Source organism: Agelaius tricolor, unplaced genomic scaffold (genome assembly GCF_023055355.1).
Source record: "Agelaius tricolor isolate 1412-34295 unplaced genomic scaffold, bAgeTri1.0.p SCAF_11, whole genome shotgun sequence".
Classification (NCBI taxonomy): Eukaryota; Metazoa; Chordata; class Aves; order Passeriformes; family Icteridae; genus Agelaius; species Agelaius tricolor.
The window spans coordinates 22,172,808-22,198,446 of NW_027269271.1; the positions used below are offsets into that span (position 1 = coordinate 22,172,808).

General features: G+C 56.4%; 3 protein-coding genes across 3 annotated transcripts in view; 1 reads left to right on the forward strand and 2 right to left on the reverse strand.

Annotated features, from left to right (window-relative positions):
- PIK3R3 (phosphoinositide-3-kinase regulatory subunit 3) overlaps window positions 1–25,639 on the reverse strand; it is a 178,026-nt gene that overhangs the window by 108,461 nt on the left and 43,926 nt on the right. The window lies entirely within an intron of this gene.
- Window positions 4–5,971, forward strand: LURAP1 (leucine rich adaptor protein 1). The gene is made up of 2 exons (XM_071436643.1): window positions 4–366; window positions 3,343–5,971. Exons 1-2 carry the CDS (start codon window positions 157–159, stop codon window positions 4,030–4,032), a joined length of 900 nt encoding a protein of 299 aa, XP_071292744.1. The 5' UTR covers window positions 4–156; the 3' UTR covers window positions 4,033–5,971.
- LOC139594473 (uncharacterized) lies at window positions 13,387–25,607 on the reverse strand. The gene is made up of 3 exons (XM_071436645.1): window positions 24,865–25,607; window positions 23,761–24,774; window positions 13,387–13,931 (listed from the first exon to the last, which is right to left on the reverse strand). The coding sequence occupies exons 2-3, from the start codon at window positions 24,236–24,238 to the stop codon at window positions 13,750–13,752; spliced, it is 660 nt and encodes a 219-aa protein (XP_071292746.1). The 5' UTR covers window positions 24,239–24,774; window positions 24,865–25,607; the 3' UTR covers window positions 13,387–13,749.

Here is a 25,639-nt window from a genome sequence, read left to right on the forward strand (position 1 = left end):
GCCCCCAGCCCCGCCCCGCGCCGCTCCGCGCGCCCCGGCGGCCCTCGCTGGTGTGCGGGCAGGTGGCGGCGGGGGCGGGGCCAGGGGCGGGGCCGCGGCGGGGGCGGGGCCGGGCGCGGGCGACGGTGACAGCGCGGCTGCCGCTGCCCCACCCGCATGGAGGGTGGCGGGGAGGCGCTGCCCGCCGACCTGCGGGACCTGGCGGGCAAGGTGGGACGGCGCCCGCCCGCCGTGCTGCTGCGGGGGCTGCGGGCCGACACCGCCCCCGCGCCGGTCGCGCCGCCCGCTCCGCCCGCGACACCCGCACCGGCCCGCGGTGCCCACCCGCCGCTCGCCGAACGCCTGCGGACGCTCCGCCTCGAGCTGGTGAGTGCCGCGGTACCGGGAGCGCTGCTGGTAACTGACCGGCCCGACCGCAGCCGCCTCGGGCAGCCCGTTGCCACCCCGGTGACAGTCCCCAATAGTGCCCGCGCTCTGCCTGCATTCCGGGGAACCCCCCTTGCTCCTCCGTGTCCCCGTTAACAGCCCCCAGCTCACAGCCCTTCCCCGGCCGCTCTCTGCCCCCGGCCCACGCAGCATCCACCCCCCGGAGTGCCCCTCGGCCACCTCCGTCCTGCCCCCCTCGCAGCCCCAGCGCCGGCTCCGTCGGGGATCGCGGTGTCCGGGATCAGAATTTAGGGCAGGGACCTTCGCCAAGGACATGGTGCCGAATCTCGTGTCTCCCGGGTGTGACCCCCAGGGTGACAAGGCACAGGCATCGCTGGGAGCTTTCCCGGGGTTCGGGGCGTCTCGGGTGGCTCGTAAAGGGCCGTGCTGCGGTGGCAGCCCTTCCCGGGGATCGGGGCAGTGCCGGTGGCAGCGTTCTCGCCTCCCTCTTTCGTGGAGGGAGCAAAGACCGGCGATGCCTGCGCCTCCGGGAAACGTGGCGAGGTTGGGCAATGGGTTCAAGTGCAGCTGGGGGAAGGGACTCTCCCACGCACGAACATGCCGAGCGGGTGGGAATGAGCATTGTTTCCATAGGGAAACAGGCTAAATACGCCCGCATCCCTGCGTGCCCCGGGGGGCTGGAGCACCACCCAGCCCGAGCCCTCCGCTTTGGCTGATTCAATATCCCCATGGGTGCGAGAGCTTTCATCCTCCCTCTGCTTTCATCGTCCCTCCGCAGCGGAGGCTGCACCCTGACCGGAGGAGAAAGGTCTCTGGGGCAGTGCGGTGTTTGCCCTGCCCAGGTGCAAGCAGCCTCAGCCTATGGCCAGCAAGGCCTGCCTTGGGCCGGGCTTTATTCACCTTGGCTCAGAAAGGCATTTCCTTGCCCTGCCCTGGCTCTTCTTGCTGGCCAGTGAGGAGCTGGGGACACCTCACACACAGATCAGCAGCTTGGGATTGGAACCCAGGTGCCAAAACCGAGCACAGGGCTCTCCTCATCGCCCCATCCCCGTGAACAGGGACCAGAATTTACCCCCCCCCCCCCCCGCCCCGAGCAGCAGGAAACCAGCAAACCCTCAATGCTCTGAGGATAAGCTGGCCTGGGAGTGGGCGGTGGGAGGAGAATTTAGCAAATTCCCACTCTCGCCTCCTGATCTGAGGAGGAAGATTTATCCCTAGGGCTAGATATCTTGAAAGGAGAAGGCGCCTGAGGTTTCCTGCGTGCTGGGGAGGGGAGCAAGGCTGTATCTGCCCGTGGAGAGCGTGAGGAGGAGTGTGACAGTCCCCTGTACAGCCGTCCTTGCTGCGAGGTCGTGCAGTGAACTTCAGTGCATCTGGAGGAGTACAGAGAGCAGCCTGTGCTGGGTCTCCTCCCACAGTAACCATGTCTTGCTGGAGAGGGGTGTTCTTGGAGTGCAGTGGGGAGGTCAGGCTGGTGTGAGCTAGCAGCAAATTGATGGCTAACTCCTTCCAGCAAGTAGTATGGAAAGCAGGGAGTGTTATCCCACCCTCTGCTTTTGGGTTGGCTCCCCGGGCATCTCTGACAGCTGCAGTTCTGCACGAGGCAGAGAAAAATGGGGAACCCCCCCACCAGGGGTTTCCAGCTCTCCTCCTCCTCCATCGTCTCCCTGCCAAGGCCAGATGCTTTAGCAGTGCGTGCAGAAAAGTCCATTGTAGGCAGTTTTTTAAATAACTTGCCTAGAAAGGAAATTTCTGTACTTGGAAGCTGGCTCCTGCCCCAATCCGGGCACATCCCTGCTATTTTTTATTTAAATCCAGCTTGAGGAGCATGAGGAGGGGGTGGGAGGGCTGGTGTTGAGTCTTTACAAATCTTTGACTCTTTTTTTTTTCTGTCGGCTGGAGTGAGAGGTGTCACGTGCTGAAATCCTGGCTGGAGTTTTCCCAGGCTCCTTCCTCGGATGCTTCTGTGGCTGCTCTGGCTGTGGGACCGGAGACAGGGGTCTCAGGAGGCTGTGGGGTCACCCGTGGGCGGGCGAGTGACTCCCAGGGTACCGGATGCTGAAAAATGATCCCTGGGGAGCACATGGACTTCTGTCCCAGCTTGCTGATGCTGGGCACAGGATGTGTTTGTGAAGCAGTCCGTGGGCATCTGCAGCCTGCAGGCTGCCTGTATGTGCCCTGCAGTGGGTTTTCCCCCTTTCCCCCCATCGTGGCCTTATTTCCTTTCCTGGCAAAATATTTGTGTCCTGTGCAGGGGAAATCCAGTGGCTTTTGGCGGCCAGTATCATACAGACAGGAATGTCTTGGCACACGGGGCTTTCCATTAGGAAAACAGATGTTTCTGCAGCAGCTGAGGTTTGCAAAGAGCTTCCCCAGGCTGAGAGGGGCAGGAGGAGTCAGTGAGGCGAGTGGTGTGATCAGCAATGCCTGTCCTCCTGTTCTGGGAGTGATTTGGGTCTCCAGATCCTGACATGTGACATTGTCACCAGGCTTGGTTCAGACCCTGGAAGGTGAGAAGTAAAGGCATGAAGGGACCAGCCTGGGGAAGCGCTGATGGTCCAGCCAGACCGTTGCACTGAGCAACGCCTGATCCTCTTGCCCTGCCAGCAGCCTCCCAGGTCGTGGAGGATGCTCTGGGATCAGATCTGCATCCAATACCTCCAGTTCCTTGCTTACTCCTTGTTCCCATAGAAGATAGCGACACAAGTGCCCTGGTTTATTTCCCTGAGGGGGTTGGTGGCTGGTGGGAGCCATAAGTTGTTGGTCACCGATGGCCGTGTCCCCGGGTCTTGGACAGGGCCCCCTGGGATGGCTCCCTGTGGGATCTTCTCCTATCCCATGCTCTTCATCAAGCAGCTCAGGAGACCTGAGGCCACCACAGTGACACCTCAGTTGGGCTGGGACACCAGGACCCTGGGTCACCTCAACCCCCCTGTGCTGTCTGTCTCCCCCCAGGCTTACCTGCGAGCTGTGGACGTGAAGATCCTGCAGCAGCTGGTGGTGGTGAATGAGGGCATCGAGGCGGTCAAGTGGCTGCTGGAGGAGCGGAGCACGCTGACCAGCCGCTGCAGCAGCCTGGCCAGCAGCCAGTACAGCCTGGTGGAGAGCCAGGAGGCCTCCCGGCGGGGCAGCTGGGACAGCCTGCAGGACCCCAACGACAGGCTGGACAGCATCTCCGTCGGCAGCTACCTGGACACCCTGGCCGATGACATGGATGAGTACTCCCACAACGCCGCTGAAACCGCTGCCGCGTCCACGTCAGGCAGAGCACTGGCCAGGGCAGAGCAGGATTGGGTCAGGATCGACCTCGAGAGGGGTCCTGCAAAGCAAGAGAAGGACACAGAGGAGCACGAGTGGCCCCACGTGGACCTCTCCCCACCTGGGTTGCCCCAGGATCACCGGTTGGCTAAAGAGCCCCAGGTGGCCAATGGGTGTTTGGGCCAGCAGTCCCCCTCTCTGGAAGCAGACAGAGACACCAAGTCACCACCAGGGGCCAGGGAGAGGCTGGGGAAGGGAAATCCAGATGGGAAGGCTTGGAAAGCTGAGGCTGACCTTGAGAACTGCAAACTCAACAGCAAACTGCACCTGGAGTACGATGCCCACTGGCGCTGGCTCCAGTCACAGGATGATGTGACATTCTTATAGCCCGTGGCTTTGCCTTCCCAGTCCAGCTCTCCCAGCTGCCCACTCTGCTTCACTTCTCTGTGCTTGGGAGAGTTGGGGTGGCTGGAAAGGGGGGCCAGGCTGGCTTGGTGGGTTGCACTGTTCCTCTGACAGCCCAAACAGCATTTGGTGGTGCAGCCATAAGGGACTGGGTGCCTGCCCTGCAGCACATTTCTGGGAGAGGACGGGTGAAGCGGGTCCTGGTAGATTTAATCCTTTGCTCTAGGGTGTTGCTTGCAGGTGGCTGGACACCCCTCTGTTGTCCTTGGTGGTGGTGGTGGGGAAATCTGGGACAGTGGTGTTCCTGGGATCTCTCTCTCTAATCTTCAGCTTCGTTTGTGCAAAAACTGGGGACCCTTGCCCCAAAATGACTACCCTGAGTGGACAGGAGGCACTGCCATGCAGCCACAGCTTGGTGGCACCAGCATGCTCAGTGTGGGGCAGGACCATCAGCAGGGCATCCCTGTTGGATCTGCTCATTTCCATCATTGTCTTCAAGGCCAGTGTCCATCCAGGGCAGAGCAGAACTGGGGTTTGGCCCCAGCACGTGGTGGATGCTAAAAAACCCTTCCTTGAAGGTGCAGCCCTGCCTGGTTTAGATGCCTCTGTGAAGCCAGTCTGAGGTGGGGCTGGGGAGCCTCTGTCTATGCTCTGCAGTGGAAGGATGATGGTGCAGACTTCCCAATGTGGTGACATGAGAACAACAAAGCACTGGGTGGGAAATGGAAATCCAGTTCTCCCAATCTGTTCCTGGACTGTCTTCCACCTTGGGAGCAGTCCTGCAGGATCCCTGGATGTGGCAGCACACAGGCAGCCTGGCAGAGCCTGCAGGGCTCAGACTCAGAGGGGCTCCTGCTCTCCCCTGACACGGTGTGATGGCGGGGAAGGCTGGGTTTCTCCATCTGTGGGATGAATGGTGCCAGGTCTCTGCCTTCTGCCAGCAACCAGAAACATTTGGGTGCTCTGTTGGGGTGGATTTGCAGTGACTCTGCCCTGGAGACATCTCTTGTTTTCTTAGCCTTGGCTTCTGCCTGTGCCTTTTGCTGTCCCCAGCATGCCCCTCGCTGGCTTGTAGAGCATGGCTTGCAGCTGGAGCTGTGTGAGAGCTTGGGCAGGACCTTCTGCCTTCACCAGGTGATGCAGGAAAGGACCTGAGCATCCTGATCCAAGGAGCCAAGCTTTTCCACATTTATGGATAAGCCTGGAGTGTCCTGACCTCAGAACCCTTGGGTACATCTGTCCCCAGCCCCGTGCTGTGATGGCTTTGCTCTCACCCTCGTCCTGTTGTTCCCTTACCTGCGTGGGTCACAGCTTGGATCTGTCTGTGTGGGATGGCAGGAGTGAGGACATGGTCTCGGGGTGTCAGTGGGAAGCTAAGAGAGAGGGAGGTGACTGGCTGTGATTTCCAGATGACAGATGTGAGCTGGCTGTGCTTAGGAAGGTGGCTGGGTGCACAACAGGTTAGGCTTGGTGTCTCTGTAGCAGCACCTTCAGTGGAAATTACCCTCTGTTCTGAGAGCCCCAAGCACCCTCCCTTCCCCTGCAGGTCCTCAGAACCCCCCTGGATGGATGTGGAGAGCAGGACAATACCCAAAATTCTCAGAGATGGTACCTGCTGAGGACTTAGGCGGATCCCGGCAAAATGGGAGTGGGTTCCCTTATGCAACAAGCATCCATCTGCCTGCCCTGGAGCAGCTGTGCTTGCCTTGCCATTGCCTGTGAGTAGCTCGTGGCTCCCTGCTGACACTGAGCCACCGTGTCCCCAAGGCTGGCTGTCCCCTGCTTTGCTGCTAACCCTGCATGCAATGAATCAGCTGAGGGTCCCTGGGGGGGACAGGGTAAGTCCTTTGGCACTGTTAAAATAATTCTCAAAAAAACCCAAAAAACATCGCTGGCTTAATAAATGTTTGTGTTTCTCCCAGGCCACGCTGTCGGTGCTTTGCTGAGCTCACTGGTGTTTCTAGGGAAAGGGGAGAGGCTGTGGGGTGGAATGCCCTGGAGCCTCTGGCAGTCCTGCAGAAGGGCAGGTTTAGCCCCAGACCTGAAACAGGCACAGTCCAAGTGTCTGGGCATTTGTCCCTTCTCACATCAGTCATAAAAGTCACTTTTCCTGAAGCAGCTGGGTACTGGGGCACATCTGCTAGGAGCAGGGGTGACTCTCAGCTGGACTATGTGTCAAACAGCACCTTCACCCTTCCTGCCCCATATTTCCAAGGAAGATCATTTTAGGTGTTTGCCAGCTCTGTTAGCTGTGCTGGAGCCTTTGCTTCCTGTGTTCTGCAGTGGCAGCTCTGGCTCCCATGGCTTCCTCCACCCAGGAGGTGCAGCGTGGATCTGGGTGTAGAGCAGAGACTTCTCCAGCCCAGCCGGGCTGGGAGCAGCACAGCTCTGATATCAGCTGCTGGGATTTGCTCCTGGGTGGATCCCTTTAAAACCACTAGAGCCAGTGCTCATGCAAACATCAGCTTTTCCAAAGCAATGCAATCAGCTTACCCAGCCCTGCCATCCCAGCCTCAGCATCCCTTCCAGCTCACAGCCTCGACACCGAGAGTGTTTGCAAGGGGGGAACTGGATGCTGGAGCCAGCAGGACTCAGCAGGATTTCCCCAGTTTCTGCTGGGCTGAGGAAAGAATTGAATAATGAAGAATACCTTAGACATAAAATGCCCAGCCTACTTCTCTTACAAACCTAGACTCAGCAGTTGGATAACCCCATATTGCTGCAGAAGAACTTTTGCTGGGGCTTCCCTGGCCATGGACTCTTCAGCCTGGCTCACATCAGCCCGAGGTGCCCATACTCACAAAATCTGTGTGTCCCCCAGATCCCAGCCCTTGGAGCTGGAGGGGTGGATGGGACCTCGTGGTTGTCTCCCTGCTGTCTCTGGGCTGCCTGGATGAGGGATCCCAGGCATGTGCAGAGCCAACTTCCCAAACCTCCCCTGGGGAAACACCCGGGGACCTGCATCTGGCTGAAAGGTGGGTGCAGCAATGGGGTGCAGAGCACCTGTGGGTAGGAAACAGCCCACAGCACAGATCCACAGCCTTCCTCCTGGCCTGCCTGGCCCTGACCCTGCTGCTGCTGCTGCCCTTGAGCTGCTCTTGGGCTGTTCACTGCTGGTATCAGGTAAGAAAACAAGCAGATAAAACAGGCGGGATCCCAGCCGTGCCAGAAAACACCCACCTCTGTTACAATGAAAACACCAGCCAGCCAATTTTTTTTTCCAGATATACACAGAGATTAGAGTGCCTTAACGAGGCAGTAAAACACTTCAATAGCTCTCCTTGCTTGTTATTAAAATGTCCCCTGGGCTTTCCCTTGCCTGTGTGCAGCTCAGCTCCGAAAGGGCCTGTCCCCAGAGCCAAGCAGCCATTTAAGCAATTTCTGTTAGTTCCTGTGGGGAGGAAGCATGAAAATATCCTTTTCTCAGGGGAAAAGGTCCCCATGGTCGGAAGGGAGGTGGCTGAACTCCGTGTCCTTTGGTCTGGTGGCCCTGTGGCCCCACACCACTCCATGGGCTGGCTGGCATGGGGAGCATCACTGTGGGGTGACCCTGGGAGTGGGTGCAAGCACAGCCTGTGGGGCTGGATCACAGTGCCCCCACCCTCCTCTTCCTTGGAGATTGACCTGGTTATCTGTAACCCTTTCTGGGGAGCAGCACTGTGAGCAGAGCTCTGGTTTTCTGCTGCCTGACCCATTGCAGACAGTGTGGGGCAGGAGAGGCCAACCAATGGGACAGGAAAGGCTAAGTGTAGCCCCCAACCCCTGCTCTCAGCCTGCCCTGTTCTGGCAGTGGGGATGTTCTGATGGTCTCCTGGGCAAGGCTGAAGTGTTGGTGCTGATCCCAGCACAGTGGTGATCCCCAGATGCCCAGGAAGAGCTCCATGATGCCAAAGCTGCCTCCAGTTTAGGACAATTGAGTTCAGTCCACTCCTTTGGGGCATGGTAGCCAGGCTGGCCCCATCAGCCGGCTCTCCAGCCAGCACCCCACAGCGCCCAGGAACCCCCAGTGCTGGGTTAAATCAGCCCAGTGTGGGATTATTGTGAACTGAGTTTCCAGCTGGCTTCCAGCTTTTCCTTCCCACTGCCCCAGGTTCACAGGTCTCCAAAGAACCTCCTACAGCTTTTGTGCAAAGAGGAGAACAAGAGACATCTCCCTCCCTGTGCCTGTCTTCTGCTGAACCTCTACAAACCCTGGAGAAGCCACACTGGACAGGGGATGCTCTGCCCAGGGAGGCTCAGACACCAGATGGGGTCTCCTGGGAACCTCCTGCCTCCTCTCCAGCTTTGGGAAGCTCCTCCTGAGATTCTTGGTGTCTGCAGCTCAGTGACTGTGAGGCTGCTGAACGGGGCGCAAAGTCAGAGTGTGAACCTGGAACGAGCTGAGCCTTTGGGAAATGCCTCCCCAGGCTGTTTGTTCCCTGCCAGAGGCTGGCAGCAGGCCAGGCCTTTGCTTTGGAGAATAATCCACTGGCTTTAGAGCTCCCAGCACTCCTGGGGAGTGAAAAACAAGTGTGACTGCTCAGGGCCTCGTGGGTGTGTGGGCACGGGTGGGTGACAAGGGCAGGCTCAGGGCTTCATTCCCTGCCTGTTCCAGCCCAGCTGGGGGCACAGCTGTGCCCTTCCTCCTCACTGGGTGCTGGCCAGCCCCCTGGCCCATCAGCATCCCTGGTATGCCACCTTCTTCCCACTTCCATCACCCATTGCTGGGCAGGAATCCCCCTATGCCTCCCACACAGGACTTGGATCTGGGGACATCCTGCTCAGTGGCACCCCAGGGGTGACAACCAAAACACCCAGTGTGTGCCCAGGAGATGAGTGTGCTCCTGGCACCAGCTCTGCCTCAGTCCCCAGCAGGGAGCAGCAGAAAAATCTGAATTGCTCTGCTGAGAAATTAATCTTCTTTCCCTGTCTTAGCTCAGCCTGACCTAGAAGAACCACCCCCCCCCCCATTTGTTTTTTTTTTTTTTCCTCTGTGGGGTGTTTAAAGGGAAAATTACAGCAAATGTGTTGCAAAGAAGCTGTGGGAGACAGGGGCCAGACCTCCAGCAGGCAAATTGGTTTCAGACAGGATTTGCCAGGCTGAGACCCTCTGAGCTGGGGTGGGTGGGCAGGGAAAATTTCATCTGCCCAAGCACGGGCAGTAGAACAGAAACAGTAAAAGGTCAAGAGCTGTGTTGGGTTCCTTCTGGCAGGGTGCAAAGTCAAGGGGACTTTTGGCTGGAGAGAAGTAAAAGCAGAGCTGCTGGAGAGAGAAATGGCAATGGGAACAAAGCAGCTGCAGTGCCCGTGCCCTCCCTTGGTGGCTGTGGTCCTGGGGTGCTCACAGGGACTGGGGCTGGCTGGAAGGACAGCACTGACCACCAGGACAGCCACAGGAGGGGAAATATGCCTCTCCCAGAGCCTGCTCCTGCCCCACACCAAACCTCCCACTGCCCCCAGAAGGTTTCACATCCCTTTTCCTCAGTCCCTTCGTGCATGGGATGAAGCCTGCATGGCTCAAATGTCATCTGTGGCTTCCCAGGCACAGGCTGGGTGAGGGAAACCAGGCAGCCCAACACCAAAATGATCCTGACAAAATGCTGAAGCTCACACCCTGGGGGCTGCATCCAAGGAAAGGCTTCATCTACCTTGAAGGCTCATCAGCTGCCTACCCTCATCATGGTTAGGGTTAACCCTGCTCCCTCCCTGCCTCAGCTTCCCTTTTGTAAAGTTGGGGAAATAGAAAGGAAAGAAGCCCCCAGTCTCCTCTTGTGCCTGAGGACTTTCTTGTGCCTGTGCTGTGGGGTTGGTTCCTGTTCCACAAGCCTTGGAGGAGAGCAGGGAGGCCAGGCAGTTGTTCTGGTGCTCATCCATGTGTCTCTGTATGTGTGTCTGCCTGTCCCTCCTTGTCAGAGTGCAGCACCTGTGGCTGTCCCACCCCTCCTGAAAAGGGGTCTTGAGTCCAGAACCACCCCCAGCTGGGGTCTGTGCTCTGGGAGAGGGGCAGTGCTGGGAGCCAAAGGGTTTTGAGGCGGTTTTTGGGCAGCAGCCCCGTTTTGGAGGCTCAGCCCTGCGTCTCGGGGCAGGAGGTGCAGGCAGTGTGAGCAGCAGGGATTATGGCTGCTATAAAAAGCAGCAGCATCTCTGCTCTCTGCTCCCTAAGGCGCTTAGGGGAGGAAGGAGGGAATTAAAGAGCAACCTCCTGCACTAAAGAGGTGCAGTCAGAATAGCCTGGCACACTCATGAGACCCCCTCCTCCTCAGCATCCCCAAAAATCCTCCCCTGGGCAAAGCAGGCCCTCCATGCTCTTCCTGGGTCCCTGCTGTTGGGTCACTGGAAACTTGTCCCCTGCTCAGAGGTTGTGGGGGACAAGGAGAGGGCTGAGGAGGACAGCTGAGCCTGCAGAGGGGGTCCTGGTGGGCAAGAGGAGCACATGGGGATGCTGTACCACTTGCACACCCCAAACAAAACGTGGAGCACTCCCCCATCCTCAAAGCCTCACTCATCTGCCTGGTCCTGTCCTGCCACCCTGCTTCCAAGGTCCTCTGAGGGTACTGGTGATGTCCTACAAAATGCAGCCAGCTGCATGGGTGCATGGCTGGACAGAGAAACACTGAAGTCTTGGAAGGACAGGGGTTGCTGCAGCCCACAGCCATGCTCTGCCTCCAGTGTCTGGAGGCAAAAAGGCTCCAGGGTCTTGGGACTCACAGTCATTCTCAGAGCTCAGCACTAGTGTGGGCTCTGCTGACATGTCTGGGGACAAAGCAGGGGGGAGGCAGATGCCAGATGATGGCAGTGGTGCAGGGAAGGGGGGATGTGAAGGGAGGTGGTGTGGGGAACAGCTGCCCTTTGTGGTGTCCCCCCGTTCATGGCAGGTTCCAGCGGGGTGAGTTCCACAAGCAGCCCCTGCAGAGCTCTGGTGCCAGCCCTGGCTCCTGGCATTGCCCAGGTTGGTGTTTCCCCTCGCTGTGGGCACTGCTGCAGCATCACCCAGTGCTTGGTCAGTCCTGGAGGTGGGCACAGCAGCAGGACCCCCCTGGCACCCCGCAAATGGGGATTTCAGAGAGGCTGAGCGGAGGGCTCGGGGCGCTGCCTGCCAGCCCTGCCCGGCTCCGGCGGCCACAGGAGGGAGCTGGGCTCCTTCCTTCGCCTGGGCCCTTCGTTCGGCTGGGCCCTTCCTTCGCCTGGGCTCCTTCCTTCGCCTGGGCCCTTCCTTCGCCTGGGCCCTTCGTTCGGCTGGGCCCTTCCTTCGCCTGGGCCCTTCCTTCGCCTGGGCTCCTTCCTTTGCCTGGGCCCTTCCTTCGCCTGGGCCCTTCCTTCGCCTGGGCCCTTCCTTCGCCTGGGCTCCTTCCTTGGGCTGCTGCTCCGGGGACAGCCCCGCCAGCCCTGCGTGCGAGCCGCTGCCTGGTGCGGGAGCATCTCCTGGGGTCAAACCGCGTCCTGTGGGACCCCGGAGGTCTCCGGGAGTGAGCGAGAGCCCGGCTGGAGTGCAGGGGCTGCCTCCGTGCCCAGGGAAGCCTCCACCTCATCCCCAGCAGCTGATGGGTGATGGGGCTGCGGTGCATCGGTTGTGCCCAGGGCGTGGCGTGTCCCCATGGTGAGCAGGGCCACTGTGACACACGGCGTGTCACTGTCCCTCACCTGCGGGACCCCGGTGTCCAGCCTGCTGATGCTGAGAGAGCAGGGGAGCAGCAAACCCTGCACAACCCGCTGACCCCCGGGAATCTGGAGCTTCCCGGCTTCCCCAGCCCTCAGCCAGCTCTGGTGCTGCAGGGGGTTGTGCCCAGGGGGTGACAGTCACTGGGGGGATCATGCCCCAGCATCATCCCCCCCGTGCTGTCCAGCTCTCCATCCCTGCCCAGCTCCCCTCGCAGCCCCAGCAGCACAGGGGAAGCCTGGCAGGTGCCAGAGCAGCCTCGCTACAAACCCAGGATTAAAAAAAAAAAAAAAAAAAAAAAAAACGGAGAAAAATGACGGTGTCAGAACACAGAACACTGTCAGGTCAGAAATGGTTAATCACGGGGGGAGGTCTGAGGTACTGTCCTTGCCTTTGCTTGCTGAAAAGACAACAAAGCCTCAGCCCAGGGTGGGACTGCTGGGAATGGCTCTCATTAAAGCCCTTGGAGCAGGAGTTTGAAACCACATCCATTTTCCTTAAGCACTTTCAGAAGGGGAAAATGCTGTTCTGGCCCCTCTGTTCGTGGTGTGCTGGGTACTGCGGGCTGGGAAAAGGCAGGACTTGTCTCCCTGAATGCAGAGGCACAAGTCTGGACCACGGCCTCATCTCAGGACTGGCTCTGTGGCACATCAGCATAACCTTTTGTTTTTAAATTCAGGGAAGATGTGGAGAGTAAAGGGATCTTCATAAAGGAGAGGCACAAGGAATGAGCTTTGTCCCAGTGCCTCCACTCTGCTATACAGAGAAATTATGCATCCTGGTTTAAAACCCATATTGAGGTTTTAAAGAGCTGATCTTAAAACAGCAATGAAGCCATCAGGATGCTCCTTTCCCCACATGGTTTGAGAGCTTGCCCCACACATTTGCTGTTGCTGGCTTCCCCTGAGCCCCTTAAACAGTGAGGAGCAGGGATCTGCCTGGAGTTACAAATGGGAGAGGGTGTCTTTGGGCACAGAGAAGGGCAGCTTTGGTTGGTGGTGCTCTGGCTGGGAAGAGGAAGGTGTCCAGGGAGAAGAGGGAGGTGTCCCTGCTCCCTCAATGCACATGGGCCTGACCCCAGCACAGAGCCAGCACCCCGTGGGTGGCAGGAATTCTGGGGGTGATGTAGGAGGTGCTCACACTGGGATGAGTCTGAAGGATGCAGATATACAAGGGCTATTTTCCCCCACAAAGAGTTTGGATTTCATGCAGATGGGTCCCTGTCCTCCTCTCCAGCAACATTTCCTCAGAAAAAGGGATTGTACCTGGTCCCAACAGGGCTGCTCCCTGTCAGGGGGTGCTGGGCTCAAGCAGAGATGTGGTGGAGGGAATGTGATGGCCCTGGCTTGGCTACAGGCCCAGAGGAATTAGGCTCCCTGGGCAGTTTGGGCTGTCACCCTGCTGTCCCAGAGCCACAGGACACACCTGCTGAGAAGGGCTGTGAGCTGGAGCTGCAGAACTAAAGGCAGGAGTGATGGCCCAGGCAGATCACCAGTGTGCTGGGGGATTTGGCCCCTGCTGGCCTTTCTGTGCCTTTCTGCAGCTCCCAGCTCCCTGCTGTGCCCTGGGCCTGTCCCCAGAAGTGCAAACACCACATCTCTCTGCAGCCTCCTTGTCTCCTTTGCCCTTCTCCCCACCCCATTCCCACACCACTGGACAGCCACATGCCAAAGGACTGCCCAGCCTCTCTCTGCAGCTCATTTCTCTTGCAAGCTTTGTCTGGTGGGTGTATTTTGCATTTGCTTTTTCTTTTTTGCTATTCATAGGGAACAAAGAGGGGGTCACAAACCCAAGGGCAGACGTCAGGACAGGGCTGACAAGCCTGGGAGAAGGGGTGATGCCACCCGCCCCCACAAGGTCCTTAGAGCCTGGTAAAACCAGGGGGAGGAGGGCTTTGCTCCAGGGCGCCGGCTCTGCCCATCCCTTCCTCTCCCCGCCCGGCCCTGCGGGGCGGCTGCTGCTCTGTTGCACGGCTCCATCCTCCTGCTCCATCCCTCCTCTGCATCCCGCTGCTCCATCCCGATCCCGCTGCTCCATCCCGCCCGGCCCGGGCGCGGCGCCGGTCACGTTTGCTGTGGCAGGTGACAGGTCTCGCTGATGGCAATGACCACGTCCTGGGGCTGCCGCTCCCGGTGCTGCCGCTGCGGCGCCTCGGGCATCTCGCTCATCTCGTTGACGCTGTTGCTGATGCAGTTGATGTCGCTCTTGTTGCTGTTGTCATCCGGGTTGGGGCCAAAGATCCAGTCTGGAGGAGGGAAAAGCACAATACAAGCCCCTGGTTACCTCCAGCTCTTTGCCCCAGAGCTCAAAGCTCTGAAATTGTTTGAAAATTGCTGCCTTCTGCTACATCCTACCTCTAGCTCTGGGTGCTTCCCCCTCCAGGAATGTCCCTTGCCCATCCCCGCCCCTTCAGCTCCCTCCACTCCCCTGGTGCTGGGATCTCTGCTCTTCCCAGCTCCGGGCTGGTTTCAGGCTGCTGGTTTCTGGAAGCCCTCCCAGCTTAGGCAGATGAAATCACCCTGTTAATCCCAAAAATGAGAGTGAAGTGCCTCCAAAGTGAAGTGTGCATCTGGGGTCTCTAGCAATCTATTTCCTAAAGTGGGATTTTGCTGTCAGACAGAGTAAGTGATTAAATAACTATGTTGTCATCCAAATGGGGCTGGAGACGTGGCAGGGACATGGCTTTTCTGCCTTGAGAGTGTATTACAGACATGCCAGGGCCTCAAACCCTCCATGGCAGTTCTGGGGCTGTGCTTCTTGCACCAGGACCTGGCTCTGAGCTGATTCAGCCACTGCCACCACCCTGGGGGTGACTGGTGCCCCTCCAAAATACAGAGTGACTGCTGGATGCCAGCGTGACTGAAACATCCCCTGCAGCACAAGGGACTGCAGCTGAGTGAAAGCAGGCAGTGCTGCTTCCCATACTGCTGTCTTTTAAAAAACTTGGCTGTTTGGGCAGTGAGACGCCACAGCCCACTGAGATGGGAAGGCACCAGCAGTGAGGAAACCAAAGCTGGGGAAACACAGGTGAGGGGAAAGTAGCCCCAAGAAATTGTGGCTGTGGGCAGTGGAGCACCAGCACCCCTCTGCTTTAGCTCTGCTACCAAAATAAAGCAGAGGTGGCTACCAGGAGGCAGACAAAAGGACCAGCCTGGTTTTGTTGTTCCTGGGGAACTCTGCTTATTTGCCACTGGGTCTCACAGAATACAATTTATCCCCTTTGTGCTGTGGGGTATTGTCTCTCCCCACGGGACATTCCAGTTGTGGTAGAGGACACAGGTTTCCTGATGGGGCAGGGACACAGAAATGCTATCCCAGTGAGATGATGTCTTTCTCATGGGCTGTGGAAAAAGTTTTGCAGCAAAACTAGAACTGAATAATGGCAAATGCCAGGTGCCAGGGTGGGATGCTAGGTGTGAAGTGAATGGAAGATCTCATTTCTCAGCTCACCAGTGGTGGCCAGACATTTCTTCAGGTGTGAGCAGAGAGACAGGAATGACCTGTGGGCCTCCCTGTGCTCAGTGTGTGCACTGTAAGTCAAATTTTGGGCTTTTTTTGAGAGACCCAAAGCTTCTCTCTCTCTCTCTTTTTTTTTTTTTTTCTTTTAAGAAAAGCCAAAAGTTTTGTTGTTTTTGCAATGCAACATTTGAATTTTTTTCCCAACCTGAAGCCATTTGGCCACAGCATCCCCAAGAGAGCAGAACATGATTTTCAGGATGATGCTTGTGCTCTGGAGCCAGGGTAGGTGACCACCCTGGCAGGGACAGGGAGTGGAGGGGGTTGTGCCCCACTGCCAGCATGGTCTGGCTGGAGGAGGGGGCTCTCTCCAAGGAGGGCAGGGCTCCCACCACGCTGGGCACTGGCAACATGTCCAGAGAGTGACAGTTTTTCCTTGGTTTTCCTATTTTCTTCACCTTCATCACTGTGCCAGCAGGGTTTGCTGGTTGTCCAACAGGAAAGGCAGGATAACCACCACAGCTCCCTCAGCCACTGCTGGGCTGGCAGGAGGGGTTGGGAAACTCAGCAAAGAAGTGGTCCAAAGGTTTTTGGGGAGCCCTGAGTCTGGGTCCCAACCAGGACATTTAGCTTTCACTTGCATCACCCACCTGAGGCTGGGCTACCCATCCCAACCCTTCCCCAAGGAAAATCAGCCAAGCCCAGCAGGCTCATTTGGGGCTTTTTTCCTTAACAGCTTTGATTTTGCTTGGATTTACTGGGTTTAGACTAAAGGCCAAACACTCCATCACCTTCTCTGTGGTCTGGTCCACCCCAGACAGAGCCTCTTGGCCCCAGGACCTTGCAGGCTGCTGCAGCCCCCACACAGAGAGCTGCTTGCCGTGAGGAGAAGCTGAAGGCAGTAACAAGATTGCCTCCTACAAATACTATTACAGTTCTCAGCTTGCCTCCCTTGACGTCAGCCGTAAAACTCCAGTGGGAGCAGCAGGGAGGAAGGGGAATAATCTCTAGAAAAAGGGGTGATGGGTCCTCAAATATCCCAGGAGCCACTGGATAAGGGTTGCTGTGTGCAACGAGAAGCAAAGAGCGTTGCATGCCTGTGAGCAGGGGTAAGTGGCATCTGGTGGCCAGATGATGAACCCCTGGTGACATTTGTGGGCACAAGAAGAAGCAAGAGCTGGATGAGGCACTGTGGGAAAGGCAGAGAAATGTAGGGGATGGGTGTGCTGGGAGAGCACCAAGGGCACCAGCAAAAGCCATTTGCACGGGAGAAGTGACACAGTGCAGAAGTGTCCCCAAAGGGGATGTGGCTGTGTGGGGCTGCCACAGTCCAGCTCCTGGGTGAGAGCAGGCTGGATTGTGAGTGCTAATCCGAACCACCGCTTCCCTGGGAATTATTTCTGGAGCCTGCTGGATCTAATTACCCAGTAATCTGCAGGAAGATGTAATTAGGCTGTCATTAGAGGGTATTTACTGCGATGCCTTTATGATTTGACTGTGTAAGTAAGGAGTGAAGTAATTACACAATTACATGTTATTTGTGGCCATTTATGGCCTGTAACTTCAGCGTGTTGCCATGTGTGGAAGAGGGGAGTGAGGCCCCGTGGAGCTGGCAGAGGATCTCCTGCCAGCAGGACCCTGGAGAAACAACCAGAAAAATGTCAGCACCCTCGTGTCCCCTGCCAGGCACTGCCAGCTCCCTCCCAGCCAGGCTCCATCCTCCCCAGCAGCTCCCTCTGGCTCCTCTCAGTTTGAGGGTGAGGAACCAAGGTCTCCTGGGGTCACCCATGGTGTGTCTGGGGAGGGATGAGGGGGAAGAGAGAGGAGACCTGCACATCTTTGGCGTCAATGGGATTAAACCTCGCTCTGATGCAGAAGGAACTTTGCAGGGGATGGGAGGGACAACCTCACGTCACGTGCCAACACAAGCTGGAAACCTTGGATAATGAACCCTGCACAGGGGTGTAACTGGGTAATGGGGGTGGCCAAGGGCTGGGAGCCCAGGGGTGGTGGTGACCAGCCAAAGGAACCAGCAGCCCTCAGCACTGTGTCAGGTATTTCTCTCTCCATCCCTTACAGCTGGCAGGGAGATGCATGAGCCATAAAAAATAGGCACACAGAGGAAAACAAAATCCTCTTTTGGATCTAAGTCCACATATGGGTTCACACAATCTCCAGCCAGAAGGTGAGCAAAATTAGGCTGAACCTAATGACACCTAATGGATCTTGGACAGCTACAGGCAGAGCTGGGGTGAGGAGGGATCCCACAGTGTGCTCCTGGGACATTCACACCCAGGACAGTCACACTTTGGAGATAAGAAAAAGCATTGCCTGTCCCTACCCAGCCACTGGAAGGAGCTCATAACACATGCTGCAAAATCCAGGGCATGCCCACGGCTGTGTGTGTGTGAATGTCTTGGATAAAAGAGAAGAACAAAGTGACTTTCTCAGCCAGGCTGAGGAGCAGCATCTAACCCAGAGGCACCTCTTCCAGCTGGCCAGGTGCTGCCAAGGCTCAGTGTGCCTGCTGGGGTCTGCAGGGCCAGTGGAGAGGTGGGAAGTGCTGAGGTGGGGTGAGATCGATACGGAGCGATTGATCCAAAGCAGCTGGAGAGAGGAGATAGAGCAGACTGGGCAAATCAGGAGCTGTGGAATAGCAGCTCTGTTATTGTAGTTATTATTATTATCCCCAAGTAGCAGAGTGATGTGGCACAAAATGCCCCTGCCTGTCTCTGTCTGAGCCTATGACAGTGCCCCTGGAAGCAGGACCCCTGGGATATGCTGTATTTTTGGGGACACAAAAACACTGGGGATGTCACAGCATGCCCTTCTTGTACCAGCAGCATGAGGGCTGGTCCTTGCCCAGAAACCCCTGACAGGGCAGGCAGCAGGGAGCAGCCTCCTGTTGTCTGGGTGCAGAGGGGCACAGGGTTACTGTGTGCCCAGTGTCACCCCAAGGGGGGTGGCATGGTCCCCTGCATTCACTGTTGGCAGGGTAGGATGTCTATGAGGCATTTCAGCTGCTGGAAAAGAGACATCCCAGGCAGAAAGAGCAGAAGGGGGTGGGAGAAAGGGCTGAAATTTAAATGCAGCCTGGTGAGTGAGACATTCACAGTCCCTGTAGAGATGGAAACAGGAAAGGAAGGGGTGACATGTTCGATGAACAATCAAACTCGTGCTCTAGTTTTGCTTTAAATGGAGCTGGGTGTGAAAGCAGCTGCTAAAAAAGCTCTTTTCCCATCAGCAGGAGCAGAAGCACCTCTTTCTTTGAAACAAGTCCTGCCCCAGCAATCACATTGCTCTGCAGCAAGGCAGGGCCAGCTCTGGCCGGAGCATTCCCGATGGACACGAGTTCAAGGGTATCCCTCGTGTCTCTGACATGATGCAGCAGTCACAGCTGGATGTTGTAGCTGTCTCACTTGCTGGACAGATTCTACTTATCCATTAGCAAAATCAACAGATAACTCCCAGGTTTGTTCTGATGGAAAATCTGTGTCTGCCCCTGGCAACAGTAATTTGTTAGAAACCCTCCTTTTTCCCCTCAGATTCACTTCTTTCTAAATGAATTTGATGTTAAGGTTTGTTCTTCCTGCCCTGTTTTGCAGAAATTTCACAGCTTTGCTGTGCTGGCTGAGTGAAACTTGTCCTGCACCCCAAACAGCATGAGCACTCTGCTTTGCTGATGGACAGGTAAGGACACTGCTCCTCTGCAGAGCTGTCACCAGCATGAAGCATCTGGTGGGAAAAGGGGTGATGTGGAAAAGGCACTCAATTAATTATGATATTCTCTTAAAAACAGCTTCTGTGCATGCACCAGAGCAACCCTGGACCAAGCCTGCATTTGATCCCAGTCCCACCCATCAGGCAGCATTGCAGCTCCAGAGAATGGGTCTCTGAGAGGTGGTGACTCAGGTGTGGTAGGTGGGAGGCAGGCATGGTCCTGGGGGTGGATATTTGCTATCCATGTCTTCCAGAGGCAGAGTGAAGGTGACCAGGGAGTGAGGAGCCCTGCTTGGTCTCAGCTCAGGGGAGAGCAGTGCTTGCAGGGCAGCAGACAAACACAGCCCTTGCTCCCAGGACCTGACACAGCCCATCCCTGGACCACATGCTGGCAGGAATGGGGAGGCTGCCGTGGGATGGTGCATCCCTGAGGCCTTGGTCAATGCCTGGCAGCGTGTGCTGGAAGCCATTCCTCTCTTCCAGCTCTGAGCTTTAAAGGTTTAGCCTCAAATGCAGCTGTCCTGAAGTGGGTCCTTTTTGCAGGGCCAGACCACTGTGGCTTGTTGTTCAGCCCTAGCCTGTGAGGGGGAGTGGTGAATTATCCTACAGCAGTCACTGCTTCCCCAAACAACACCTCAGGAACTCCTGATGCACCCCCATGCACCAGAAGGGAAACAGGCAGGGGATCACTGTGAGAGCTGGGTTGGAACCAAGATAGAAAAGCAGAAGGGAACCTGACGTAGTTTCTTCCCACAACTTTGGGAGGCAAAGGAATTATCCTCAAAACAGAGCTGGAAAATAAGAGGTATAAGTCCTCTCTGATGGACCTAAGATACTGTCTGCAATCCCTGCCATGGGCTGAATTATCCTCAGAGCCCTGAGGTTCTGTGTGGAGCAATTAAAAGTGGATCCCGTGTCCCTGCAGGATCACCCAGCAGCTATTTTCAGCAATGCCACATTCATGCACAGTTTCTTTGTTCAAGGAGACCGTTTCCTAAAGAAGCCTGAAATGTGGTGGCTGGAGATAAGGCTGAAAAACAAAAATATGGCTGGTGGGTCAAAAGGGCAAAGAAAAGAAAGACCCTGCTCCAAGGATGGCACAGGGCTTTGAGCATCCCAAAGCCATCGACCAGCACAGTCCTGCCAGCGCCAATGAACCGGCTGGGCATCTGCCTTGGGCCCATTCCCGAGGGAAAAGTTCCCTCCAAGGTCTCCTCTGGAGATCAGCAGCCCGCAGGAGCCCTTGGCTGAACCGGGTGACAGCAGCCAAGGTCTCCTGCCAGGCGTTGCTCCCACGCAGCCCAGCGGACCCTTCCTTCCCGTGCGGCTCCCGTGCAGGAGATGATGGAGATGATGCTTTCCCCTTTCCTGGCGACCACACGCGTGCAGTCTCCATGGCAACAGCTTTGTTTCCAGTCAAACTTTTTATTTTTTCCCCCTCCCCCCTTTTTCCTCCTTTTTTTTTTTTTTTTTTTTTTTTTTTTAATTTTAAATAGGAGCGATATTCAGCGAGCTGCTGGGGCCGGAGGAGGGAGGGCGGGCAGATTCCCGGGATTGCAGTAATTAGGCGCCTCGTACGGTGGTGACAGCCTTGTCATTTGCCAAGCCCGCTCCTCGCCGCAGCGCCGGCTCTGGCAGCTCTCCAGCGCTTCAGAGTTAAGCAGCTTTCCAAACGCTTCGACCCAATTTGCCTTGACTGCTGGTGGGGTCTGAGCCGTGCTCACGCAGGAGCCTTCCTCCCACCCTCCTCGGGGAGCTCACATTCAACCCCAAGCAGAGACATCTGATGAGTTTTGGGAAAGCCAAACGTGAGACTTGGTCAGCTCAGAGCCAGCAGGAGGGACTGGAGAGAAGTGAAGGTGTTTGGGGCTCTCCAGGAAGAGCTGAAGAGGGGCTCTTTCAGAGCCCTCTTATCCATATCCAGGTGCTCTGCCTTCCTGCTCTCCAACAATGCATCTTTCCTCCTTCTCCTATGCAGTTCCCATTTTCCACTCCTCCCCAGCCTGCTGGGCATCACAGCAGTGCTTATGTCCCCCTGGGGATGCCTGGGCAAGCTCTAATTGATTTTTTAAGAAGCATCTGCAAGAGAGGTGTCGGTGTCTCAAATACCCGTTCAGATTTCGCAGGGAGAAAACCTTGGCAGCATCCCAAGAACCCCTTCCCCATCCGAAACTGAGCCCAGCACCTGCTCCTCATTGCTCCTGTGGGAGCAGAGGCCTGGCTGATGCTTTGACTCCCCAAGCCGTGTCCCACAAGCTGATTTTGAGGAGTCACAATCATCCCTGCTGCCTCCGAGTGACTGTTTAAAGCAGCGATTAACTATTCCCACTTTAATCTCCCTGAAACAGGCTCCAGCCCTTTGGCATCTTATTTCCATCTCTCCCTGTGTATTTCTGAACATGATTAGTGCAGAAATGCTGATAGCAGAGGCTGGAGCTGCTGCTGAGTATATCAATCCGGGCATTGTGTTAAGACAGCTAATAGAGCAGATTCTTATTTACTGTCCCTTGGTCTCTCTGTCCAGTCCCTAGAGTAATTTTATGCAAACTCATTCAAATTAAACCCCTTCTCTTTAAAGGCTGTTCCTTGGCAGTGTTAACAAACACGGTCTCATCCGCTCTCCTCTGAGGACTGGCTCATTTTAAGTGTAAAAACTGTGGGAAGATGGGCCTGGAGTGCTAACTAGGATGAGCTGGAGGCAGACTTCAGCACTGAGGGGTGCTGCTGGAGTTTGGGAAGTGTCTTCTCCTCTCTGCCTGGAGGAGGAAGAAGCTCACATATGGATTTCTGACCCTAACTTGGAGAGATATTACCTCACCCCAGGGCAGGGAGGATGCTTTGCCCTCAGCAAGGGGTGTTAAACTGGAAAAAGGCTTCTTCCAAGGTGGTAGGGAGCAGGCAGACCCCAGCGCTGTCCCTGGGCTTGTCCAGCCCCTGGATGGCCGTGGTGCTGTGAAAGGCTGTGGCAGTCCCTTTGCAAAGGGCTTTGCAAGAGAAGGGGCACCCTCCTGACCTCGTCCCACACAGAGGCTCAAGTTAAAGGTCAGCAGGGAGCCCTGGTGCCGAGTTGGAAGCAGCACACCTGGGGCCCAGGTGCCCCTGACTGCAGCTGCCCCCTCTGTGCCTGCAGGGATGTGGCATTTCTGTGGATTCTGCCCTGCTTTGCAGCACCCACCCAAGGGGTGGTTTGAGCGCCCAAATCTCTGCTCTCCTGCATCAGGGGCCACAGCAATGGGGACAGGGGTGTCTGCTCAGCAGGGACACTGGGACTGGACTGGCCCTCCCTCGGGGGAGTTTCTAACCTGGCCTGACCTGGTCCTTTGAGCTTCTTGGGGCAGGAGTAGGTATATTTTTAGGTGCTGTCCCCACCGCCTACCTTTGTGGGGAAGGCAGCACTAAATCAGATGAGCAGCAGAGCCAGGTGATGTTACAGCCCCAGCAAGCTCCTGATTAAGTGTTAAATTTAACACTTTAAGACAATATATCCATTTCCTTCCATCTGGAGTGAAGAAAAACTCAGCAGCAGCAGGTCCCTGCTATTTTCTAGGCTCAGCCTCATGTGAGACCCCAAGTACTGCTCCCTGCAGGAGGTTTGACCTTCCTGTCCCAAATAACCCCCCTCTAAATCCCTGTGCCCTGGACCTGCTGGCCCTTGCCCGGTCATGACCCTCTGCCCTAAGGCCTTGGCTTGCCCTCCCCTCAGCAAGGCAGGGGTGCTGCCCACCCCCAGACACTGGCTGGAGTTTTGGCTGCTCTGTGTCTCCTGTGTCCCAGGAGCAGGGAGATAAAGGAGAATCATGAATGAACACGTGGATTTTGTTCCAGATGAGTGTGATCTCCCTCCCCCTGCAGAGATGGAGCCTGCAGGGCTTCAACCCTGATTGGGGGTCAAGCTCAGAGCAAGGCTGTGCAAAGGGATTTCAGCCTCGTTTCCCTGTGCAGGGCATTTTTCCCAGAGCTTTTGGGGATTGTGCACATCTGCAGGAGCCAGGAGCTCAAATCCCTCTGGGGATCCCTTCTGGATCCTTATCCAAACTGGAAAACTGTAACCAGCACACTGAAGCAGGGCCCTGACCCCCAGAAGGACACGATGGCTGTCAGGGTGCAGGGGCCAAAAGCACCAGGGGTTCAGATGGGAATTGGGCACATTTGCACTCCCCAGCACGACCAGCCTTACAAATTATGGGGCAAAGAGCAAGAGTATCATTGAAGGCTTATCATAAGCAGCCAAGCACCTGTGCCTGACCACAGCAGCCAGAAGTGTTTGTGCTCTCGGCCCCGATGGAGAGGGACAGCGTTCATCAGCAACAGGATGAAAAGAGGAGGAAGCCAAATCTCAAAAAAATGTACCCTCTTTGGGCTGTCATTGTGTGGATTTGTTGCAGGGGCTGTGATGGCTGTTCTAAGGCAACCAGACTGCTGAGCTGTGTTTCCTAGGAGTTTGTAGACTCACTGGTGTCTAACAAGGGGTTAAGCTCATATGGCAGATTTTCTTTCACTATGCACTAGTGGGTTGTTAACCTGTGCTCAGGTAGCTGTTGCCATGAAACTTTTCGTGTTGGAGACCTCTAATCCAAGCTCAGTTGAAACTGGCCAAGGGATTTTACAGTAATTTGGCAACCCAGACTCACGCACACACATTTATGCACATGCACACAAGCACAAGATTTGCTCCTTGAGGAAGGGGGCTAAGGATTTTCTCTGGGAAGATGGCCAACACAGAACTCAGTTTGGAGAACCCAGCCCATTAAATAAACCAACACTCTTGCAAATGTGAAAGGGTCAAAGCTTGGTCTAAAGCCCACCCAAATCAAAGGAGACACGCAAGGCAGCACGTCCAGCCTTGGCACCAGGCTCTTTTTGGCCACAAGCACACAATTCATGAAGCCCACACTCACCTACAAAGTCGTAGATGAGGTCCTTGATGAGATGCCCGACGATGGCATACGCCACTGCCACCACCACCAGGGCTGCCATGAGGAGGTAGAGGACAGCCTTGGGCAAAGGAATGGCATCTCGAGGAGGGGGTTTGTACTCCTTGTAGAGCTGGTCATTGTCCGAGTATGAGTACTGGAACAAGTGGTCCAGGCCAGCTGTGAAGTTGCTGGAGTTCATGGACTGGCTATTGGACAGGTAGTTGTCCTGCTCGGGGTCCTGGAGGACACTTACCACCGAGCTGGTGGTGGCTTCCACTTGCTGTACCAAGTTCAGAGTCTTGTTAACGCTGGGAAGGATTTGGGAAAGGAAAGTGCTCCAATCTTTGATGGCACTGATGTTGCAAATAATCATAATTGCAATGAGGAAAGAGGTTTCCAAGCTCAAGAGACTTAAAAGGGAGAGAAAGAGGTGAGAATTGCTGTGCTTACACCAAACCATGTACTGCAAAGCGGCCAGAGGAGGTCTGGATGGGGTACGTTTCTCATTTGCCAATTCTTACATGATCCGGTACGGATGCATCTGTGGTACCTCGTCTCACTCCTGGAAATGTCCGCAGAAAACCCCTATGGGCAAGAAGTTCCTTAGGAAAAAGTAGGTGCTGGAATGATTTTGACCGATATCATTTTTGTTCCTCAGCCGCCTGTCCCTTGTGCTACTCACCGATGAAAACCAGAGAGACAGGGTCCTGTAGATATTTTCAGTCATCTGGAAAAGAAAGATAAATCGCCCTTCTCCAGCTTTTTTTTTTTTTTTTTCAGGGGCGATGGTCCTTGGCGAGATGGCGAGACAGAAATCCCCCCTTGGCTCTGCCCCAGGCTCGGTCAGGCTCGAGGTGCGCGGTGCGGTCCTGGCTCTCCCGTTCGCAGAGGAGACAAATGTTCAGACCCCACAAAGTTCAGCTGCTCCTCTGAGCGACGGGGCCATTCCAGCCTGGCTTTCAGCAACTTCTTCTACCGGCATCTCCCGATCGATTCCTTTAAAAACAGAACCAAGTCAGAGACAACGAGCACGCCGGCAGAGAGCCCAGCACCCGCTCCCCAGCCCACTCCAGAAGCGGGTTTTACCTTAAAGACTTTTCCAAGCGAGCAGATCCTCTCTCCTGATGCTCCAGCTGGTTTCATTGCGGGCTGGGTCCCTGCGGAGCTCCCCGCACGCAGCCGCCGATCGGATCCGCTGTCGTGTGCGGGGTGTGTGCGTGTGTGTGACACTCCTCCCCGTCCCCTTCCCTGCTGTCCCTTCACCTGCCGGCTCTTCCCAGCCTCCCCGGCTCCGGCTGCGAGCGGGATTAGCTGCCGGGAGGTCGGCTCCGAAACTCCTGAGCGTGCTGGAAGCAGGCTGGGAGCGTGGGCTCAGCCTCCGCCGCCGCTCCCCGGAGAGTTAATCCTTGCGGTGACAAAAGATGAGCTTTGATCCGTCTGCTGGATGTTCCCGGGGAGGTGCAGGGGAAGGTGGGGAGCGCTCGCGTGGGTAGCCCAGGTCCAGCCGCCCGCGGGCGCTGAGCTCAGCCTTTGTCTGGGAGCGGAGCCGGCGGCAGGCAGGAATAATCACATGGCGGGCGCTGCCGGCAGCGGGGCGGACATCATCCATCCCACCGCCAGCATCCCGCAGGAGAGATGCTCCCCGCAGCCCCGCTCCCTCCGCCCCGCAAAGTTCGGGCATCGGAGGGATGACTGCTTTGCAGAAAGCACGGAGGGCTTGAGGCTGAGCTCCCGCACCGTCTCCCCTCCCTGCTAAGCTGTTTGTGCCAACTGGTAAGAGCCAGCCTCCTTGGTCACCTTGATAATGGTCCTAAACTGGTTCGTGTTCCCTACAAACACGGCTCATCCGCCTTAGTGGTGG